Raw genomic sequence first — 23,786 nt, forward strand, 5'->3', positions numbered from 1 at the left:
ATGAAGACTGCTGTGCAGTGTCTTTTTTACTTTTTTTAATAAAGTATTTTTTATAACGGGCTCCGGTGTGGTTTCAGTCATTGTAGAGGAAAAAAAGTCCATTTATACATGTATGACAAGTCTTGCTTACAAGGGTTAATTCCTTGAAATGAACATGTAATTTCCAGCCTGTAAAGTACTTTCAATTGGCACAATGAGACAGTATACCTTCTGTAACAGAATAAATAGGTAATGAAGGCCATTTTTTAGCATTGCTCCCTCTTTTGCATATTTGTGTGAGGTACCAAATAGACTTTACCATCAGGTGTCTGTTGTAGGGAGTATTCATCTATTGAATATGGTTGTCCATCTTCATCTCGTAAGTGAGAAAACACTTCTGCATAGAGGTCTGTAAGGCGACATTTAATAAAAGCCAAGCTGCGCTGGAACTGGAGCCTTTCCTGTGCCAGGTTCTCTCTCTGGGCCTGCAGCTGGCCCAGTTCTCTTTCAAGATGAATGATGCTCTCAAGCTTCCTCTTCCTGCAGTTTTGAGCTGCCACCTTGTTCTTCCCCCTCCGTCTAATGTCCCTGACCAGTGCTAGTTGAGTTTCAGTCAGAGAATACTGTGTCAGGAGCTCATTGAAGTCATCCACAGGCAGATTGATAATCTTATCCATGGGGAAGGGGATCTTCAAAGCCACAGCCCGCCTCTCATCCCTGCTCAGTGGTGCAGGACTGGAGACACTTCCTTGTGGTTTTGCATATATGTTATGCTGTGAGCTCCCTCTGGTGGACACTCCGGAGTCATTGTACAGGTCATTCAGAGCAGCGACCTGAGCCTGTTGTTTCACCGACCGAGGTGTCAGAGCATTAGGTTGCGTATGAGATAAAGTAGGTTGGGGTGGGAAATAAGAGGGGTGTGCACCTGAGTGGAAATATGAGTGAGATTGACTCTGATAGTCCATTGAGTAATGGATGTGTGCTCTTCTAGTGTGCTCAGTCATTCTGTCTGGCTCACCATCACTATATGTCATACCTATGTCTACATTCTGGTAACCTGGTGCAACACCAACAGCATTATCTGGCGAAGCTATCGGTGGACTAGAACCTAGAGACAGACCAGAGTCCGACTCCAGATCATCAGCTGAACGAGCATGTCCATGTGTATTCCACAGCATGTGCCGACTTACACCCTGAGAAAGACAGGCATTGGCCCTTCTGTGCCCTTGATTGGTACCTGACATGTTCATCTGCTCCCTAAGAGCCATGAGTGAGTGCTGCGTTTGAGAGGAGACAGGGGGCATTCTTTGATTGAGGTGAGATTCAGTGTGTCCGTACATTGCCTCTGCATTGCTGCCTAGACGGTGACAGACAGGCACCTCTTCAGAGTAACATCCTTCGTAGGTGTCAGAGGTGTTGAGCTCACAAGCAGCAGGAGCAGGCTCAGAATGGGACTGAGCCATCCCATACCCCCCCATAGGGACCATGGGCTCCATGGTTTGGTACTGTGCTGGAGCGTAGGAGCCTTCGCCAGGAGCTTCAAACTCCTGTAACAAAAAAAAAACAAAAAAAACAATTGACAAGTTTTCATGTCACAACAATGGAAATAAAAAGAATGAAGGCTATTATTAAATTCATGAAACCTCTGGAGTCTTTTTTAAAAATTCATCTAGTTTGCTATAGAACAGTTTGCCCCCACTTCTGTATGCCACCCATAGCCTATGTAGGGCTCTCATAGATGTGATCAGGTTTCACTTGGAAACAGATGGCTATTGTGCGGTGCAGGGGGGCCGCCAGCAACATACAGCACTTGCCCCCTCTCACAATCTCTTCATCCTGCCATCATTCAAATGGACCATTGTTGCCCACCTGACCTGAGCTTGTATGAGTTTTTCAACAATGAGCACCACATTAAAATCGGTGAATATGTATCTATTCCACTGGCATTCTGCTAAGTAATTATAAATTAATTCATGAGCCACATTTTTAGCTGTTGTGTTTCATACTTTATGTACCTCTGTCACTAATGAAAATTACTCAATAAAATGCATTTGTCTGCTGAGGTTTCTATAAACCTTGGTCAATTTGGAGCTCAAAAACATTTATATGACAGAAATAGCATTTGTTAAAAGAATAAAACCTGCACCTGATAGTTATAATGCAGCATGGCATATCATGATAATATAGTAAGCATATCTGGACATAACATATAGTAACATTTTGCAGTTATGATTTCATTACATGCTCTCTGTGTGTCAATGCTAAAGAGTTACCTGCAGCTCTGTGATGGCCATCAGTTCCTGCCAAGCCATATCCATCTCTGTGTCCTGAGGAGCTCCATGAGGCCTAGCTCCAGGGAAATTAGTTGGCATGGGCACTCCACCACACAGCCTGCCTGGAGTGGCTAATACCTTGTAATAAAAAAAAAAAGAAATCATTATTGATTTAAAAAAAAAACCTAGAACATTCACAAGTCTATTAAATGCTTGATTATGGCTTATGGTGTCTGTTTTCCCACCTGTTAAACAGACCTACCTCACAGGTTCTCCTCAGTGGGAGAACATAGTTGGCTGTTGAACACATTCAGGACAGGCTCTTGCGGCAAAAAATCAACCTTGACGGGACACAGAACAGCAAGTTATTATCACCTACCCCGCCTCTAAACTTCAACGTAGATGAAAGAAGAAACCTAAATAAAAAATACATTCACTCAGGTTACATATCTGCAAACCGTTACAACACAACACGTCTTCAAAAACGCATTTGCAATACATACAGTATGTTACATATTTGTAGACTTGCTTGTGCTAAATAAATGCCTGTTTGGGTGTCGTGTAGGTTCTTCTGGAACACATGAAATGTTCAGCACAGTTGACTCCTCCCATCAGCTGTCCCGGGGTGCAGCTATGACAACCCCTGATAAGACAATCTGCGGGAAAACAGCGGGCTCTACAAGGCAGACTGGGGCCTGATGGCCGCTTTGGAAAATTTGGTGTATGTCTAATATGTCTGCAGTAATAATTTGGCTTTTTTTGGGTAAGCTCTGACAATTGGCCGTCTTTCAAAGTTTTAGTGTCTTTAACTTGTATTTCAGAATTTTTCCGTTAAAGATAAGAAACGCCTTATCACATGAAATAAAAACACAATTTAAAGTGTTCAATACAGAAGTGAAACAGTGGCTTAAAAACGGAATGCGTTTTGAATTCATCAACTTGTCATATACATGTGCACCTACATACTATTAGAGCTGCAATGATTAATCTATTAGTCACTGGACAGAAAATTCATCAACTATTTTGATAATTAATTAATCGTTTAAGTAATTTTTCAAGGAAAAATGCCAAGCACTTGGTGGTTCCAGGTTTCCAAATGTTAGAATTTGCTGCTTTTCTTGGTCTTACACTATAGTAAGCATAACATTTTTGGTGTTGGACTGTTGGCCGGACAAAATAAGACATTTCAAGATGTTACACTGGACTTAAGGAAACTGTGATCAGACTTTTTCACTGTTTTCTGTTGTAATATAGACTAAATGATTAATCGATTAATCAAGAAATTAGTTATTTTCATCATTTAATAATTTGCAGTATTAAATGATGAAAATAATTGTTATTTGCAGCCCTACATACTGTATACATACAGTATATACTTAGACTCATACACACACACACGCTCTTGCAGCTATATGCCAGTGCATACGTGTACAATACATAGACACATCATCACATGCATATACACATACACACAGTCTGTTTTATCTGTTCTGTTGTGTGTATCCTGAATCTGCTGTAGTAATTTGCTTGTTTAGTTGTTTTGTTTGAATTTAAAAATCTACCCAGGGACAGAAGCTGCATATCAGCTTCAGATGACACAATCCAGCACATACAATACAGCTGTTGCGTTACTTCTTCTTATGTAACGGGGTTTATCTGAATTGTCCCTGTTAAATGAAATAATAATGTGAAGAGTCTAATACTTAATGTATCTGTTGCATGAACAAGAATTCTGATTTCACTCTAATAATTCAACATTTACAGTGGAAAGATCACTTTAATGATTTGCGTAAGTTATTCTCAGGAGCATGTTAACCGAATGAATATTTTTAAGCGAGAGAGTTTCCATCAATAAATGCAAAAAGAGATCATTAAGTGGCAGCATCAGGCTGCACTAACAATACAACTGAAACTACTTTGTAGTAATAACACTGACAGTCAGTGTCTCTAGATGCTTGAAGATACATTTTAAGTTAGAATTATTTAAAATGAAAAAGTTGACATGACCAAAGATCAAAGTCAAGCTATTTATTTGGCAGTGGAGTAACTGCAACAATGGGCTGTGTCACACTGAGGTATCACAGATTACAGTTTTGGGTCTATGGGATTAGCCACTGAAGAGACTTTCATGGTCTGCATCAATTAAACTGTCTCAGATCTGAATAAAACATACATGCAAAATTTGGTAAATTCCAGTATATAACATATATTTTTAAGTGTCATCCATGGCCAGAATGCAACAGATATGTTTCACTTTCTTTTTAAAAACATATATATGTATATATATATATATATATATATATATATATATATATATATATATATATATATATATATATAAACATACTTCTAATTTCCTCATCCTGAGCGACAAAACAGATTTGTGTGCATTACATGAAAGACTACTTGCTATTGTTTTCTACATGTGAATTATTCTGTAATGTTTAAATGTGCTGGAACCTGGTGTTATAACTTTCATATCCTGCTATAACCGGTGTTTTGTTAGTGGTGAGTTTCTGAAGACTGTTTCCTTTGCTGTAAGGAATCATAACTCACTGTCAGCACTCAGTACTGTATTTATTGGTTCAGTGAGTAAAAAAAAGAAGTTGACAATACAGTGAGTCTAATTAAGTCAGGAAGATCAAAATTCAAATAAATAAGATCTAAAATGTAGCAATCTATTTGTTAAAATGTAAAGACAATCTGTGTCATAAATGTAAGTATATTCTTTACAATTTAAATGAATGGAAGTCTAAGTGACAATATAATTACATTGTTTAGTAGTTTAACTTAACATAAAGTGTGATGTCATATTATCTGAAATGTTACATTTACTTAAATGTAATGCAATATACATTTAATGTAAATAGGAAATTTGTATCCTCTCAACATAGTGTTGCAATAGAAAGTGTGTCAAATGTGAGTGAACATACCTGAGCAACATTCTCTGCGTCTTCAACAGGTGATGAAGGAAAAAAAGAACTTCAGACGTGAAACACAATCCTGGTGTTAAGAAGAAGAAAAACATTAGCAAAAGGAGAATCTATTCGACATATGTTGTGACGCTGCTTACTTTCAACAGATCATAAGCAGTAAAACACACGAGGCCTCTCCCTCTATCTCTTATTCAACTGTCTGTCTCTCTCTGTTCAGCTACACATACAGCCACCGGCATAAATGGGATGGCTCTGTGCAGACAAACGCAATCTTCCTGTAAAGCACCCACACCACAGTTTTTCTTGTATCCTTAATAGCACACTTACACCCTAACCTCCAAATTTCCCTTTTGCCCACATGACAAACCAACAGTCTGGCATGCACCACACAGTCATTCTGTCAGTCCACACTGAAGTAGGTAGATGTTTACAAATCCCCCCCAAAAAAGAGAAAAACCTGCAAGCAATTTTGACTCTAATTTTGTGATGACAATACAAATATATTGATCTGATTAAACAGCTAAGAGTGAGTGAAAACTAGCCGCATGGTTGTCTCTGTCCTGGTCAAACCGTACAAGAACAGTGTCCTTTCAAATCCTCCCAAACAAAAGGTATGATGAGTGTTATATGGAGCACCTGGTGTCAGAAGTGGCGTTGCAGTGAGGGCCCTGTTCAAGCAGAGGTGGGTTGGAAGCTGGATAGAGACTTAGTTTAGTAGAGATGGAATGTACACCCTGCGACAGGTAAGAAAGACTACATTGTTCCTCTGTCTGGCAGAGCACCCGCCAAGGGAGAGAGAGGAGCAGGGGGAGAATGGAGGGGAGCGTGTCTTACATAGCAAGTGACCATTAAAATCCTTCACAAAAAAATCCCCTCATTGCCCTGATCTGAAGCACTGGGAACAGTGAACTCACAAAGGCTACGTGTTGCCCTATTGTGTAACATCCTTCACACAATTACTAATGGTAGAGATGTTGCATATTAATTGTTTTATAAAGCAATACCTTTTTTATTTTCATGTGCAGTGATAAAAGTGACTCACAGTGACAATGATGATTTTGGAACTAACTGATTTCATTTTTTGCAGCATCTGTTGTTGACGGCATCTGTTATTTGAGCTTCTGTGGCTACACATATGTTAGGGCCGACATATATTTAAAATAAACTGCAAAGTCTTTGTAAAGTAAGTTGATGCAAATATATGTTTGTAGAATTACTTGCATAAAAGAGATCCCCCAGCCCATTTTCTGAGAAGAAAAAAAAGTCAGCAGTCATTCTCACATAAAACAGCTGCTGTGTGCAACAAATGCACACTTCTCCGAATACATGGCATTTCTTTTTCGCAGAAAGTGAAAAAGGGCGAAAGCAAATGTCATTATTGCCCTCTTCCTTGAATCGCAGTGGGTCAACATTTCTGACACTAATAAACAGAAAAAAGTTAACACAAATTTCCATGAACTGCACAAAAATATTCTCAAATTGCTACAGATTTTTAAAATTTAGTTAGTACTCTTTACTACTAACACATGTGATAAGTTGAATAACTTAAAAGGTGTTCATGTTCAGTTTATTTTGCCAGTAATAACGGCAGCTGGCTTCTTCGATGATGAAACTTCTTAAACAATAATACAGAAAAAATGTCTAAAGGGGGTTAAAGACTTTTAAAAGCAATGTACACATTCTGCTCATAAGTGTATAAAAACACAACATGATTATACTCATTCTAAGGCTTAAGGTTTTGTGAAAGAAATACACATTTTAGGGCTGGTAAAAAACAAAAAAGGGAGTAAGGAATTTCAGTGAGGCACTGTATATTCAGAAAGCATGAGAACATGGAAGGTTTTGTGCGGCCTATTACAATATCACATCCCACTGAGACATAAATCACAATGTTTTCTCTGTCATTGTTCTAAGATGGAAAAAGTAGGTGGCTGACAGAGTCAAGAAAGGTGAATGTCTACCAGGAATCAAAGAAGGGACTTCCCAACCCAAGTTCCTAGCACCCAGCCCCTGACTCAACCACCACCACAGCATGCCAAAGAGCACCCTGTTATTACTCCAACCACAGTGGTTTTGAATCTGGACACAGTTCCCAGGTCAACGCCCACGTTCCCTGTTTGTGTTTGTTTGCTTCAATTAGTCTTTGACATCTCTGCTTTCCAGCTTGCATGAACCTCTCAGGGCTGACAGCCTTTACTCAATGTGCACCACGGTGCTATGAACATCTCAACTTCAAAAATAGACCGGAAATGTTGGCTGGGAACTGCCATGTTGACTCACTTAGGCTTAAATTCTCTTAATGACCACATCATTTTATATTATGGTGTGTTAAATCTAAGCTGAAACTCATGGTTAAACTTTTTTTTTTCTTGTTTCCTCACCTTATATGTGTATCCCAGTGTTTCCATGGCATTTCATTTGTCCATTAAAGATGGAGGAATGTGGCATCTTTGGTTTTTGTTGTAATCCAGAAAGCTGTATCAGACATGAGTGGAGAAAACCACCTCACTACTAAACAAAATGAGTGTGTGTCTTGGGTTGTGGTATCAAAAAGGGAATATTTTTGAAGTCAGTTTCTGGGAAAGGAAAAAAAATAGTGAGGTCAGATGGAATAGTATTATTTTTTTTCCTTCCAGCATCATATTGATTATTACTGAGTTGCAATTTTGATCTGAAATATTAAAAACCAAAGGAAAGTTTACATATTGCTCCCATGTTAACTTATGAACTTAATAAAATACTACAAATAAAAGGCAGTATGTTCAGTAGTTCATAGTAGTGATAGGTCGACTAGAATACAACTGGACTGGGTTTGTGAACTTGATCCACCATGCTATAGGTGCTCTGCATGGCTGGTATCCTATTTCACATATTGGCCTAATCCTGCTGTGGACAAAGACGCACATTCAAATTAATGCAGTTATCATCTTCTTACAATGAGCAGGACACAAAATTATCTTTTTTGCATATACAGTTCTTCTCAGAATTATTGAAGAAAGATAGAAATGGGAGATGACCTTGCTGTATCTTAGAATGTTTTTCATTCTAAGATTACAAATCATCACTACCAGAAAAATAGCAAATGAGGAACCTGAATATGCAGCATCACTACTGAATGTCTCAATAAGGCCTTATCTCAAGATGTTTAGATAAAGATAATGTTTTGCAACAGCAGTACTGTATTTCTTGATTATTTTTGCGATAATCTTAGTTTCCTCTTTGTTTCTCTTCTTACAAAGCCACCCACTATATAACTGGTGTAGGAAAACAGAATTACTAAGTAACTAGAATTACTACAGAAATATGTAATATTTTTTAAAAAAGGGTCTTTAAGTGCTGTTGTAAGTGTTTGTGTGCATGTACATAGTAGATGTACACATGCGATTGCACGCCCTTATAACAATGAATGCCAAGGCTGGTTGGTTATACAGAGGCAGAGAGGGAAGGCAGGGAAAGGAGGATGTTGGTCGCCGGAAGCTCTGCTTCATACTGATAAAAGGAGCGCTTGGTTCTTAGGAAGAGAACTGCTAACTGCTGTGGTTGCTGGCATACACAGAGGAGAGGGGAGCACCCTGCACTATCACATTACTTTATCCTCTCAATCTATTACTGTGTTATTGTTTAATTAATTTCTACTTTTTAATCTTCTTGAGCAATATGACTAATAGGGTGTAGTAAACATTTAGAAAACAAGGGATCTATAAGAGACCTTATCAGTCTCTTAAACAGTTCCCCTAATGTTTTGAAGATTTTCTAAGGGGGACTATATCTTAAATATAAAAGAGGTCAATTTATCTTTCACTCATGGCTTATTCCTTATGGCTCCTCAACTATGATGTGCAGGTGCATACATTTTTACATAACTTATTTAAAAGAAATCATTGGTGTGGTTCATTTTTGATGCCAGTAGCATGCCAGTTGTGATACACTTTTTGGGTTCATTCATCATTGATTCATCATTCAGTTTTCATTCATCACCATTGCCAACTCTGCCTGTCATCATCATCACTGTGATGGCTACATGTAGGGTATGAAAATAACTATATAATATGTTTTACTTCTGAGATGAGGTGAGATGACAGTGACAGTGAACCTTTAAGTGTCAGCTAGTTCAAGGCAGCACACTGTTTCCTCTACAGTCGGGGTAATTTTGAAATCTTAGCGGCTGAATTGTGTAAACATTGTGCTGTATTGCAACATTTCATTGTCGCCCACAGTGCTGTTGTGAATGCACATCAAAAAAGACTGTATCTTTTTACCATACACTGGTCAGTAGAACTGTACGTATTCCAATTTTATTTGAATCTCAAGCCCCAAAATATCTTACAGTAAGACCAAATGGTGATGTCATTTATGGACTGAGATAGAGGGAAATCCCCATCAGCCTGGGTTTCCAAATGCTTCCCAGAAGTGGGAACTAAGATAATTGGAGTTGGTTAAATGTAGGAGGATCCTGAAAAAGGATGTTGATGAGTACGAGAAAGCTAAAATGGCTTGTAAATGAGTTACCATGCAGTCCTACAGAAAACATTTGTCATCTCAAGCTACTGAACCCATAATGTATGGAGGGTTTTAAGGGCTGAAACTAACCCCCCCCCCCCCCCAAAAAAAAAGAAAACAGAAAACAAAACAAAACAAACACACAAATATATATATATATATATATATATAAAATTATATGATTATATATTAAAATACTTGGGTAAATGAATAAAAAATAATAATGTAATTCAATGCTCAATAAATATGTAATTATATAATAAAAAGTTCAAATAAATGACTAAAAAAATAATAATGTAATTCAATGCTTAAGTGTCACCATAAATAAATCACAAATTAAATGAGACATTCAATATATAAATGTTAAATTTATTTGTGTATTTATTTATTCATTTATATATATATTTATATATTTACACATTTGTATATTTATTTATTCATTCGTATATTAATGAATTTATTTACTTATTCATTTATTCACACATTTATTCATCTATTCATAATTTTATTTGTTTATTTATACATACTTTTCTTTATCCATAATGTAGCTTGCTGTAGCGAAATAAATAAATATGTCAGTTTCATCCATCAAAAGTCAGGGGGCGGGTTAAAGCCTCTGATTGGCAAATGAACAGTATTACAGACCGAGCACAAGTGGCAATGGGGCTGAAAAATGAAGCTAATGCGGAAGTGCCAAAAACTGCAGTACTTCAAATGGCCACTTGAGGCTGGCTCCAAAAGTGAGTCAATCCCCATAGACCCCCATGTTAAAATGCCCAACTTTACAGCAGAAATGAACATGTTTACAGCCTAGTACAAAAAGCGGTTTTGATCTCTATAGCTAATTTCCCTGTTTATGACAACTGTACGGGGGTCAATTTTTTTTTGTAACTCACCCGTTTCAATTAAAGTAAGTCATAAAGTTATGCATAATCAAGGAGTGACAGGTCGCTAGCCGTTAGGTGGATTAGCTGGGAATTAGACAGAGTCAGGCACTGCCAAGATGGCGACAGCTGGAGCTGCCCACTTTGAGTTTCAAAACTCAAAGTGGCTAAGTCCATATTTTTTACAGTCTATGACCCAAGTGACCTATGTGAATACAGCTTCATTAATTTCTGTGTCAGTCAGGGCCAATATCATTCCAATTTGTTCAGTGAGGCCCTCAATCAGATCTAAAAAAGCACAGGAATTGGTGTTTGCCTCCATCTGTTCAGCTACAGCCAACATATCTACCATTGTAGTATGCAAGCTTTAATACAGTGTTGTCAACTTGGATTAGGCAATGACAGTAGAGTCAAGCTTAACCACCAATTGCAGGGCAGAGTCCACCCCCTGACCCCTACAAATGTGTAAATATTTGTAAATATTTAAATATATATGAAGATCAAAATTAACCACCGCATACTGAAATTACTTTACTGTGACTTTATTAGAAGTGAACGTGTTTCGCCTGTAGCTTCTTCAGGTTCACTCACAGGCGAAACACGTTGTTCACTGCAAATAAAGTCACAATAAAGTAATTTCAATGTGTGCTGGTTAATTTTGATCTTCACCTAAGATGTTCCTGCGACCAACCAACACTTGATTGAAAATACTGGCTGTGGGGAGTTCTGTTCACTGATATGAATATATATGAATGAATGAATGAATTAATAATGAATAAATAAATAAAGTTGACATTAAAATATTTAATGTCTCATTTAATTTGTGATTTATTTATTTATTTATGGTGACAACTAAGCATTAAGTTATACAATTATATCTTTTTTCATTTATTTAAGCATTTTATTATATAATTATATATTTATTCATTTTAAAGCATTTATTTATACAATTATATATTTATTACGCATTAAATTATATAAATACTTATTTGAGCATTAAATTATATAACTATTTATGTATTTATATATTTAGTTTCGGTCCTTAAAACCCTCCAAAACAATGTACCATTTGGTTTAACTACCATAGGCTACCCTACCCTTGGCAGAGTCCCCATAGGTATCATCACCAGGGAATTACATATGGGAATTGCATAAATGATTAACTTAATGTGAACTTTGCGTTAATAAAAGGGACAGGCCACGGATAAAAATTATTAAAAAATATTACAGGTTCATAGAGAACATGTTTTACTTTACCTGAGGGACACTGTCAAGCTGCAACTTCCCCTACTGAAGGGTCAAGCGTGTTACAGTTACTGCCACGTTTGAATGTACTTTATAATAAGCCATACATGTTCATTTTCAGCATTTATGATATGCTCTTTCTTTCGTGTCTCCGCACCCGGTAGTGAACTGCTCTTTGCCCCGTACGCACAACGCCAGCCAATGGGAAAGAGCCTCACTCACTGTACGTATTACGTAGGCCACTATTAGCCAGCTACCTGGTTTGCTAACAAGAAAGAAGATGGATTCTCCAATACTGGTAATGTATTTGGCAAAAATAATAATTGGACAAAGCATACGCGTCATTCAAGCCGTCAGTTATAACAACATCACAGAATAATGTAATGGTAATTGTTTCTCGGAACGGTCTTCAATGTGGCAGTTTAGCAAGTTAGCGTAAACAGGATGGCTAAGTAGCTAACGTTAGCTGCTTGTAACATTACATGTTTGTTGGTGATGTGGAAGTGTCATGCCCTCCTTTTAATCATATTGTTGACTCTGGTCGGATGGCTTTTTGACTCTTTCATCTCATGTGTAGCGTCTCCACTGCCGACCCCGGGAGAGTTTGGTGTCACAACTTCAATTTTTTCAGTTGTTGTAAGATTGTTTGGCGACTTCACCGATTAGCGCTGACGAGTTCTAATCAACTAACGTTAGTCGGTGCTCAAATGTAACAATACTTGCTTGAAGTAAGACAATGCTTTATGTCTGCTACCTTCACAGGAACCATCCTTGTATACTGTCAAAGCAGTTCTCATTCTGGACAACGACGGAGACAGGCTTTATGCCAAGGTATGAATTAAGTTAGGCAATTATACATTTAAAAATACCTATGTGAGTAAACTTTTCCTAACCATTTCCTAGCTGAACTTCTTGGCTCTGGACCAACTGCATTAAAGGATAAGTCTGGTGAGATTATCATTGTGGACAAATCCTATGAAAGGACCAAAACCATCAATTAATTGATCCAATAGCAAGTATTGGTTGTAGCCAAAGCCTGGTATAACTTTATTCCTCTGTGCCACAGACCTCTATTGTTGAACAAAACTTTTTAAAAACACATCAATGAGCCATGCCGTCACACTGTGCGACGTGTTCCTTCAGTACCATGTAGGGCTGCAACTAATGTAATTTTCATTATTAATTAATCTGTTGATTCTTTTCTTGATTAACTGATTATTTGTTTTGTCTCTGAAATTTCAGAAAATGGTGAAAAATATTGATCACTGTTTCCCAAAGCCCAAAGAGACGTCCTCATATGTCTTGTTTTGTCCCGGGCAACAGTCAATAATCCAAAGATATTTAGTTTACAATGATAGTGGACTACACAAATCAACAAATATTAATTTGTATTATATTCATTGGAGACACTGGAACCAGAGAATTTGACTTTTTTTCTCAAAAAAATAATAAAAACAACCGATTATCAAAATATTTGGCGATTTATTTTTTGTCAGACTAATTGATTAATCAACTAATTGACTAATTGTTGCAGCTTTACACTAATGGTGGTCACTAGTGCACCAAATCCATGGCTGAAAATGATCCCCAAAAATGTACCATTTACTCCTGTTTGAGTAATGTTTGCTAAATGCTATTTTAGGAAAATATTGAAAGTATATATTTGTAACCTGACTTTAAAGATCTATGTTTTCACTTGGAATTTATGCGTGTGTGACTGAGTGCCACAGGCAGAGCAGAGAAGTTGGAAAGTTGGAGAAGTTGAAGACTGACTAACGCACTGGTGGTTTTGGTCTTTTTTAGAATATCACTAGTTGTATCCTGTAGTGGGAGTTCAACCTAGTTTAAGTGTGCTGTGGGTTATAGATTTACATCAATATAACGTTTTTATTTTAAATCCATCCACAGTATTATGATGATACATACCCGACAGTGAAGGAGCAGAAAGCATTTGAGAAGAACATATTCAACAAAACACACAGGACGGACAGTAAGAGATGACATTATTACCTCATTAAATGCAACTTTTTCCTCCTCAGTACATTTCTAACACGCATGGTTGTTTTGTTTGTGCTCTAAGGTGAGATAGCGCTACTCGAGGGCCTCACTGTTGTCTACAAGAGCAACATAGACCTCTTCTTTTATGTGATTGGAAGTTCACATGAAAATGAGGTAAGCTTAATTAATTAATTCTTTTTAGGCATGAATTGTAGCTCAACTATAATGCGATGAGCAAAGTCACACAAATATAAATCTACTAAAAGTGCTCCTACTCACATCTTGTCTCTTATGATGGTTTGAATCATAAGAAACCAAAGAGCAACCTCTGAGTATTGTTATCATACTAAGTGTAAAACAATATTCTAAAGCCCTAAAACATCAATACCGTACAGTATTTCAACATATTATTATTGTTTTTTCTGATTCAGGATGACATTTATGTAGAAAATTGATTTATGTTCAGATCAAAAAGAAACAATGGATCTATTTTTCAAGTTTTTATTTTCTCATAAATTTCTAAATGCCAGATTCAACTTTGAGTTATAGTGCCCAGTTTAACTAGATACGAGATGTTTTGGCTAGGAGTATCCATTACATAGTAGGGTCCAAAAGTCTGAGACCACTTTCCCATTCGGGGAAAGTGGTCTCAGACTTTTTTCCCATTCAGAGAATGTGGTCTCAGACTTTTGGAAGCTACTGTATGTACTCTCTTGAGTTGTGCAACAGCGTTGTTTCACATTTCAGATTATTTTGGTTTAGTCTTCTTAATATTGTGACATACAGAACATGTGGCTCTAGAATGTAAATTATTATGTTTATCAATGTGAATTAATCTGTATTTTTGAGTATTACGAATTATGTGATATTATCCATAATATTATTCTTAATTATTATTAATTATTCAATATTATTTATAATCATCTTTTTTTAACAGGAGTTGGATGGTAATTATGTAACGAATAAAGTAATTTTATGAATTTGACACAGGTCATGTAAATAGCCTATTCCGTTCAGATATTTTGAAGTAGGCCTTATTCTGAATGTAGCATTGTCTCATTAAGACGTGGGATATGCTGATATTATTCAGGTTTTAGGAGCATTCTTTGGACATGTATGCAGCGCATTCTGAATATGTGTCTCAATCGGGTTTTTACCACAGTTTGTGACACACGGCCTCTTGTCCGTTTATGGTCAGCTCTATGCGTTGTAAACAAACCAGCTAGCCAACAGTTTGTATGGCTGGGGTAGAGATGCATGCCCAAAAGAAAAGCCCACATTTCTGGTCAGAAGGAGAAACACACCTTTTAAACATTTTGAAAGACTTGGATATCAACAGATTGCTGGATATACGCAAATATTGCAATGCCAACCTTTTCAAGAAGGTGGTTGAATGAATGAAAGAGGGAGGCTGTGTTCTCATGGTTGGAGAAGTCCACCACCAGCAGAAAACTTTAAAAAAAAAAACTATTTAGACACAAAGAAGAAAAATGGCACAAGCAGCTCCACCCGTTCCACTTTTCTATATTTTGATGTGATAAATAGAGTATGCAGGGCTGCATGTAAATGGGAATATTTGTGGAACATTAATTTTCATTAGCCATGTGAACTGCTTAGTAGGAATGTTGTCTTTTTCGGAATAAAGGCAAAAACCAGAATATTTTGTGCATGTAATCTTAGTCAGTGTGGCATGTGCAAAAGTTTGGGCACCCTAAGAGTTCTGAAGTCTCGGGTTCTTTTTGCAAGATCTCATACCTTAATTAGCTTGTTAAGCTTGAGGCATTGCAACACTAGGAAATGTTCGTTGTTGCCGGTTTTAAAGCTTTACAAATACTCTGACTCTTCAAACCTTGTGCGAACACTCAGCAACCATGGGTTCCTCTAAGCAGCTGTGTAAGACTCTAAAAATGGAAGTCATTGATACCCACAATGCAGAGGAAGGCTGCAAAGCGTTGTCAGCTTGCAGATTCCACAGTGCGAAATATAATTAAGAGATGGCAGTTTAGGGGAACTTTCGAGGTCACGATGAGATCTGGAAGACCAAGAAAACTCTCGGATGCTGGTCAGAAAGGCAAATCAAAACCCCCATTTGACTGCAAAAAACCTGCAGGATGATTTAGCTGACTCAGGAGTGGTGGTGCACCGTTCCACCGTGCAGTGATGCTAACACAAACAAGACCTTCGTGGAAGAGTCAGTAGATGAAAACCTTACCTGTGTCCTCATCATAAAATCCAACGTCAAAGTATGCAACGGACCATCTACAAAAGCCTGATGAAACAAGTGCTGTGAACTGATGAAGTTAAAGTTGAACTCTTTGGACATAATCAGCAAACATATGTTTGGAGACAAAAAAGGAGCAGCATTTAATGAAAAGAACAGCTTGCCAACTGTTAAGCATGGGGGTGGATCTATCCTGCTTTGGGGTTATGTTGCAGTCAGTGGCACAGGAAACATTGCATGGGTGGAAGGAAGAATGGATTCCGCTAAAGTCCAGCAAATTCTGGAGGCAAACATCCCACTGTCTGTAAAAAAGCTGAAGCTGAAAAGAGGATGGCTTTTACAACAGAATAATGATCCTAAATCCATGAAATCCACCAGTGACTACCTCAAGAGATGCAAGCTGGAGGTTATCCATCACAGTCCCCTTACTGAAACATAATTAAAAATCTGTAGGTAGATCTTAGAAGAGCCGTGCATGCGAGACGGACCAAGAATATTGCAGAACTAAAAGTCTTTGAAGAATGAAGAATGGAAGAAAATCCCAAATACAAGAACTGAAAGACTTTTAGCTGGGTCCAAAAAGCGTTTGCAAGCTGTGATATCTGCCAGAGGGGTGTTACGAAGTACTGACTATGTGGGGTGCCTGATCTTTTACCCAAACTTTTGCACAATGTTTTTATTCTTTTAGTTTTGTTCAATGTATGACATAAAAAGTAACTATACATTAATGTTTGCTGAAAATATTGTGTTTTATGTTCCATATCACAGAGAGGCTGTGTGTTTACATCTTTTCTATTAAAAAAAATCACCAAAATATTTTATTTGTCAAGGGTGTCAAGATTGTGTGCCTTAAGGTCTATAGAAAAATTGAGAACAACATAAGAAGTGATTCCACTTACTCCATTATTTCTTGAGTGATTTTTTTTTTGTTGTTGTTGTTTTTTCTCCCCATATAAAAACACTTTGGACTTATTAGACATGAACAAATTCTAATATAATCTTTTATTCTCTACAGCTTATGCTTATGGCAGTTCTAAATTGCCTCTTTGATTCTCTCAGTCAGATGTTGAGGTATGTTTCTACAGTGTTTATTTTGCAAAACCTTTATTTCTACAAATCTTTTTCTGATGACTACAAAGTTAAGCTTTTTTTTCCCCTCACACTGCAGAAAAAATGTTGAGAGGAGAGCTTTGTTGGAGAATATGGAGGGGCTCTTCCTTGCTGTGGATGAAATTGTAGATGGAGGGTGAGTACAAATTGCGCAGCTTGAATCTTTTGATGCTAAGTCCTGTCTTGTTTAAATGACTGCAGTATTAGTGTAGCATTACTGATCATTGCTCTGCCTCTTTGCTGCCTCCTGCAGGGTGATCCTAGAGAGTGACCCACAACAAGTTGTGCATCGTGTGGCTCTCAGAGTAAGCTCCTCTCCTCTCAGAAATATTTTGATATAGTTTGATGTCATCTCAACTGCTAACGTAACATAATTGTACTTGTAGGGCGATGATGTGCCTTTGACCGAGCAGACCGTCACCCAGGTGAGAAAAATATCCCTGCCTTTCTCTTCTCTCTGCTATAAAGTTTAAAAGCTCCATTAGTTTATTGACTGTTAAAATACATTACTTCAGAATCTATTAATATGATATGAATAATATAATAAAGGGCATTATTATAGCCTCATTCTCCTCCATTCCTACTTTATCACTCACTTCTTGGTTGTCATATATTGCATTGTCTTCTGTGTATGACAGTGTACATGGTTACTGATTATTCAGTGGTAGGTAGCCAACAGTGGTTCCTGTCTTTTAGTTCTTACATGAGTCTGCCTGTGTGTGAGCTCCTCTTGATTAATGTTGTCATTTAAGAGGCCTGAGACTGGCTACCGCCATCCCTCCTCTGGCTGTGATTAATGACTAACCCCCGATCCCCATACTTTATGGTTATGATTCGGCTTTCATTCAGCGAATTAAGATGATTAATTAGATCTTGCATATTTATCTGTTATCACTTGTTGGTTAAAACTAGTTTCCCTCCACAGGTTCTTCAGTCTGCCAAAGAACAAATCAAGTGGTCGCTTCTACGATAGAGTCACCCTTCTACCAGTCTACCAGTGAGCCGCTGTACAGCCCAGTCTTCATGGCACTGATCCACATACTCCTCTTCCTATGATTTCCACTCCTTCAATCAAAGCTGTGAGGAGTACCACTGGCTGAGTCAGTCACACTCCCAGGACTACTGCTTGACAAAATTTCATTTTTCTATTTTTTTTTTCTTTATCCTTGTTGCACAGGCTTGCATTGTATGACATAATCAACAGGAGGAAAAGATATGGTGTACATTCCATACCAGGGCTGGCCTGTTTTGTTTGTTTGTTTCTTAATTACAGAATCCGGGTGTTTATTAAACCAGCATATCTCTATAAACATTGACAAACTTAGCATGTGACAACATTCCATTGTCTCTAGGAGCAAGAATTTTATCTGTTTGACAGCATCCTGCCGTCTCCTCCAGATTACTGTACAAAGTATTGAAGCACTATAACTCATTTAATTTACATGAATATTATGGTTATAAAATGTACAATTAGTACTGTAATCATACCACTGATTGCAGAGTTATGTTTTGCATTTATTTTGTCCGGGGACCTTTCATCATCAGATACTTTTAATAAATGTTTGTTGACACTGGTATGTGAACTGCTGTGGTACTATCTAACACTATATGTCGTAAGTGTTGTACTCCCAACAAACATTGGTTTGTTCATGATTGTTTTATGAATGTCACACGTAGTGTTATTGTTATTAACTATAGACTAGCTTTCATGGTGTTGACATGACTTGCCATAAGTTATTATGTGCAAATTTAGCAGGCTTTTAAGAGCTAGTGATTCCTCATTTCAGAGCTTACGTGCTGGGTGTTCTTTGTCCCTGATGACCTCAGCAAGAGCCAGAGACACAAGAGCAAGGGCTCCATCTCCTGGTGTCTGCATCACAGTGCAAGACTGGGGTACACAAATATTCAAGACATGAGGGTAGAGAGGGGAGGAGACTCATTCATGCAGCTACACAGAACTGTGACATACAGATAAGTTTTATGGAGTCGTACTTGATTCATTTCTACTCTGTAGAGAGCCAGTGTGCATCATGAATTGTGTGCTTTCATGTATGCACCCCCACCTTTACACGGTAACCTCATAAACTCATTTTAATGCAAATGAAGGATACACTTCAGAGGAAAATGGATGTGAGAATAGGCACTACATCATGCTGGTACCAGGTGCCTATTACAGGAGATGAAATGATGTATCTGCACTCTTCCATCTAGGCATCCCCATATGTTCTCATGCAGATCACTTGAAGATATTTTTTTCTTGCAGAGATTTGTGCTGGTTGCACAGCAATCAGATCCAACCATGCCTAATTTGAACCAGAGTAGGTAGCAGGTTGTGTTACAGCTCAGGTCTCCTTCCTTGTCCTTAAAATGAGACACCTCATCCCTGGAACTACTGTACTTGGCATGTTGTGACATGTCTGTTGGCCAAAGTCAAAAGCCATTTAGCTACAATTTATATCCTTTGCATTACTTGGCATCTATGATGAGTTTGCCAATTCTTTAAAGTTTCTTTCTCTTATCTATACCTAGTCATTTGGCTTAGACATCAAAGTAAGAAGCAGATGAAGCGAGGCAATACTCTTCATGTAGAGTTGTCTATGGCCTGGAGCAGTTAGTAGAGAGGATCACACACATTAGTGGTTATGTCGGAATGCAGAAAGTAAATTTGAGCATTTCACGCATCATTTGCCCTACGGAAAGTCAGTGAAATGTCTTTGATTGGAGCTGCTTATCTCAATCACAAACATTGGAATATAAAAATCAGCATAAAGAAAGCTTGCTGTTTAATTCTCACTGGTTTTACTGTTGTCTGGAACATTGCCCTGGATGTATTTTCTATTGATGATACAATAGAAAGTATAATTACATTTTTGTATGTCCTGTATAAATGTATAAATGCCTGAAAATTTAGAAAATAGAACTAGAACTATAAATTAGCGAGGCTTATATATCATTATTAGCTTATTGCAGATACATTGATATTAATGTAAACTGTATGCTGGCTGATGAGGAACAACAAAATTGCAGTACAGAACTGCCAGACTATGTTTGAAGTAATTTAGAAACAGGATCTCCATTACATAGTTTGTCCATCAGAGAGCAAAGTTTGTTTTTATTCTGTAAAATGTTTGTTGGTCACAATTCTTTAAAAAAAAAAAAAAAATCTAAGGGATCCATTCAACATTGTTTGTGTTTAAAAAATTAGTATCAGCTGATTTATCTTGATCATAGTTTTGAAACCTTCAGTATCGGCCCCAAAAATCCAGTATCAGTCAGGTGATAATAAGAACAATGTTCCTTGCATGTTGTGTATCAATCACAGTTAACCGGTGGCAGATAACAGTTGATACATACTAAGCCAACAGGATGTGTGTGTGTGATTGCGCCTGGATGCACACATGAGGGTTGATGTTGTCACAGAAAGGAGTATAGTCAATGAAACTGTTATTGGCTCTGACCTGTGGACATATTGTCTTGGCTTTGCTCCAGTTTGATTCAGCCCTTGAATCTGTGGCCCTTTATAGCTGCAGAGATAGCATGAATGGAGGCTATGTTGGTGCTACTTGCTAAGTGTTTTACTGGAGAAAGAGCAGTAAGAAGGGAAAGGTAATCATTATAAATGGACTCCATTATCACACCAGTTTACTGTTATCGCACCAGTTTGCTGGTATAATGAGGACAGTCTCTGTGTCTGTGTGTGGTTTCAGTGAGAGGGGGATGTAACATGAAGGTTAAAGAGGACGAGGTTAGCAGAAGGAGGCAGCAGTAAATGTGATTAGATGAGATCCTGGCGAGGGCACACCAGGGAAGAGATGGGGTTAAAACAGATCCCACCCCAGGTGCCTGTCCAGACCCTCACTTTTAATCTAGATGCCCTACAGCACCATTGGGAGCTCAGTGACTCGTTTTCATCCGCTAATTACAGTTGCACCATCATAAAAACCAGTGAGGTAATTTATATTAATTATACAAGAATGAGTATAACAGTTTGAAACGCCATGTTTTGACATGCTGTACATAACATGCAGTAAAATTGTCAGAGACGTGTGGGCTAGAGCCTTGTAATTGATCGATGCATGCACTTGTGTGTGTGTGTGTGTGTGTGTGTGTGTGTGTGTGTGTGTGTGAGTGGACTGTGTGAATTAGAGTCAATAAATTATCATCATCTGTAAGCTTACAGAGTCTTTATGTCATAGTCAATGGGCCTGAGCAGCCATCCAATGGCTTGCCCTGCTAAAGAGAAAACACTGGGGAAAACAATGACAGTATGTTGGATCCAATACGGTAAACATATTAAAGGAAGTGCTGTTATATTGTCTGAGCAGGACAAAGGGCAAGACCCACATGATATTTAATGACCCACTGTATTAAAATTAACAAGGCTATTTTGCCCCTACTGCATTCACATTTCCATCCAGTAGATAATGCTAACATCAACACAAAGACATCAACATACGTTTTTGCATTGGAAGGAAATCAGCTCTTTGATTGTTTATTAATGAGCTGCAGTCACTGAGTTTTAAAAATAAACTAAACTGATATCAAATCTACAGAATCATTGTAAACATAGCTTTTTAAAATAGGTCATTAAAGGCTGCTCCAAGCGCATGTGGTTGTGTGTTTGTGTACATGTGTGCAGCCACAGAGGAGGAGGTATGCGCCCAGGCCTGCTCGCTCTGCCTCTGCAGCATCTCGGCAGCCTGACGTGGTTTATGGCCCCAGTTGCCCTCTCTGGGTCTGTTTATGGATTCCCATAGAATAGAGAATCATGGCCACTCCAGGAAAAGCCGGCCAAAAACAACACCTTCACCATTGCACTCTTGCCTGCCTTTGCCATAATTCATCACGCTGTTTATCTTTTTGAAGGAAAAAAAAAGTATTCATAGTAATGACATGAGATGACTGTAAATTCTGATGCTAATGTTTAATTTTTTTGTTGATGTAAGATAAAAATGTCACCACAAATGTGGCTGGTTTATTGGACGTCGTTACAGGTTGGTGAAAAAATTGCGGGCTTTGTTAAGGGTAAAGCTGTTTTCTTTGGGTTGGAATAGCATTGCCTTTGCAAGACCAGTTATTTTATGATACTTAAAGGATTTATCACATGAAAATGTTCAACTTTGATAGGATAATCAAAGTGCTCCACCAAGGGCATTGTTAATCGAGGAAATATTCTACCTGATGTGTTTTCCCTCTGCTATTTTCCCCTCAGTTCCTTTGTGCCAGTGCAGTCCATTACTCTTAACTGAAAGCATGCTTCAGAACAGTGATAGTGGATGCACGCTGGATGTGAAAATACTCTGTTCAAAAGCTGGCTCTGCTTAGATGGAGCAGAGCCATGTTATGTTTTCTTTGTGGTTAAGTGGCAAAACAAAATCCTCAAGACTAGCTGTTCAGGTTTTGTTGTGCCGCAGGGGCAAGTCTATCTTCCTGTGAAGCTGCACAACTGGGGCACATCTGGTTAGTGGATGGGCTCGACTGAACCCAAGGCTTCCCCTCCTACAGACCCTCAAGGACAGACTCTAATCCTGAGGGCAGCGTGTAGCCGGGCGCCTGCTGCTGCTGCTGCTGCTGCTGCTGAGGGTGCTGTGTCATGGCAGTCAGAGGTTACTGTGTTACCGCTGTTATCAGTCAACACTAAGTTTTGGTCTAGCAATGATGCAAAAGAGCACTAAAGAAAGGCCATCAGTCATTTTCACTGTAGACAGTCAACATAAGACACAGCCTTGCTGGCCGTAAAGCTTTATGAGTGTTTCTCCTTGTGTTATTCAACTCCCACTGCATCCATCAGGGAAACATACAGCCTGTTTCAGCTTTTTTTCTGGCCATGTTTAGTCTTGTTTTGCATGAAAAAATTCCTGCACATGTCTTCCACTATTTTTTACTGAATGCGAGTATGTATTTTCATAGCGCTGCCAAAGAATGTAAGGAAAAGCATTCTCTGTGGCATACCCCTGAACCCTCAGTTTGTTCCCTCCTCCCTCTGTCATCCACTCTTTCTCACTTTCTCCCCTCCCTCCCCGTGGATTCCCCAACCACACCACAACACCCTTAACAGACTCGGCCCTGACAGATTTACTGCCATCGTCTTTCCATTGGCCGCCAGCGTGACAGCTGAGATTTAATGCTGCCTTCTCATTGGCCAAGGTTTGACAGGTTAATTTATGGGCGCACTGTGATTTGATGCCTCCTGCCTTTGAAGTGAGTTACAGCTCTGTCGCTTATAGGACACAGAAACGGTGTCAGGTTGCAATCGTAAAATCTTATCCCTGAAGGGAGGTGGCACTGGAGTGCAATAGTCCTAACGTCATGAGAGGAGAAGAGACCTTCTTGTGAGCACAGAGAAATGTGTGATAGGAGAAAATGCTTGGTGTCTTTCCAAAAAATACTTTAAATAGTTCACAAAATATTCTGATAATGTCAGAGAAAGAAGTCCCACTGTGCTTATGAATGCATCCAGTCACACATACCATCTTCCTGCTTCTGATTTGAGGTTTTTTTTCTACCTGAGTGCATTTGTCTAAGCCATTGTCTTTCTCCTCTCATTCCACATCTCTCATGATCAGCAGGTTTTTGTTTGACTTGGGGGTCAGACAATCCTAAATGAGTAAATCACCATATAGCATAGCTGATCAACAGC

At 38.3% G+C, this 23,786-nt stretch overlaps 2 protein-coding genes and 1 long non-coding RNA gene across 8 annotated transcripts; 2 read left to right on the forward strand and 1 right to left on the reverse strand.

Annotated features, from left to right (window-relative positions):
* Window positions 1-20: 20 nt before the first annotated feature.
* On the reverse strand, window positions 21-12,375 carry nfe2 (nuclear factor, erythroid 2). Of its 5 annotated transcripts, none has more exons than XM_044353014.1 (6): window positions 12,300-12,375; window positions 7,570-7,764; window positions 5,186-5,255; window positions 2,515-2,593; window positions 2,253-2,390; window positions 21-1,526 (listed from the first exon to the last, which is right to left on the reverse strand). In XM_044353014.1, exons 4-6 carry the CDS (start codon window positions 2,560-2,562, stop codon window positions 246-248), a joined length of 1,467 nt encoding a protein of 488 aa, XP_044208949.1. In that variant the 5' UTR covers window positions 2,563-2,593; window positions 5,186-5,255; window positions 7,570-7,764; window positions 12,300-12,375; the 3' UTR covers window positions 21-245. The 5 variants fall into 5 exon arrangements, with proteins under 5 accessions (XP_044208949.1, XP_044208950.1, XP_044208948.1 ...); XM_044353015.1 differs by having other exon boundaries at window positions 7,570-7,663; window positions 12,300-12,364; XM_044353013.1 differs by lacking the exon at window positions 12,300-12,375 and adding an exon at window positions 11,830-11,914.
* Window positions 2,929-6,043, forward strand: LOC122983231. The gene is made up of 2 exons (XR_006403629.1): window positions 2,929-3,015; window positions 5,215-6,043. It is a non-coding gene; the product is annotated as an uncharacterized LOC122983231 (long non-coding RNA).
* copz1 (COPI coat complex subunit zeta 1) lies at window positions 12,009-18,720 on the forward strand. Of its 2 annotated transcripts, none has more exons than XM_044353020.1 (9): window positions 12,009-12,115; window positions 12,580-12,648; window positions 13,726-13,807; window positions 13,898-13,989; window positions 17,052-17,107; window positions 17,205-17,282; window positions 17,400-17,451; window positions 17,533-17,571; window positions 18,072-18,720. In XM_044353020.1, the coding sequence occupies exons 1-9, from the start codon at window positions 12,098-12,100 to the stop codon at window positions 18,117-18,119; spliced, it is 534 nt and encodes a 177-aa protein (XP_044208955.1). In that variant the 5' UTR covers window positions 12,009-12,097; the 3' UTR covers window positions 18,120-18,720. The 2 variants fall into 2 exon arrangements, with proteins under 2 accessions (XP_044208955.1, XP_044208954.1); XM_044353019.1 differs by lacking the exon at window positions 12,009-12,115 and adding an exon at window positions 12,298-12,453.
* The last annotated feature ends 5,066 nt before the right edge of the window (window positions 18,721-23,786 follow it).

Source organism: Thunnus albacares, chromosome 5, assembly GCF_914725855.1.
Source record: "Thunnus albacares chromosome 5, fThuAlb1.1, whole genome shotgun sequence".
Classification (NCBI taxonomy): domain Eukaryota; kingdom Metazoa; phylum Chordata; class Actinopteri; order Scombriformes; family Scombridae; genus Thunnus; species Thunnus albacares.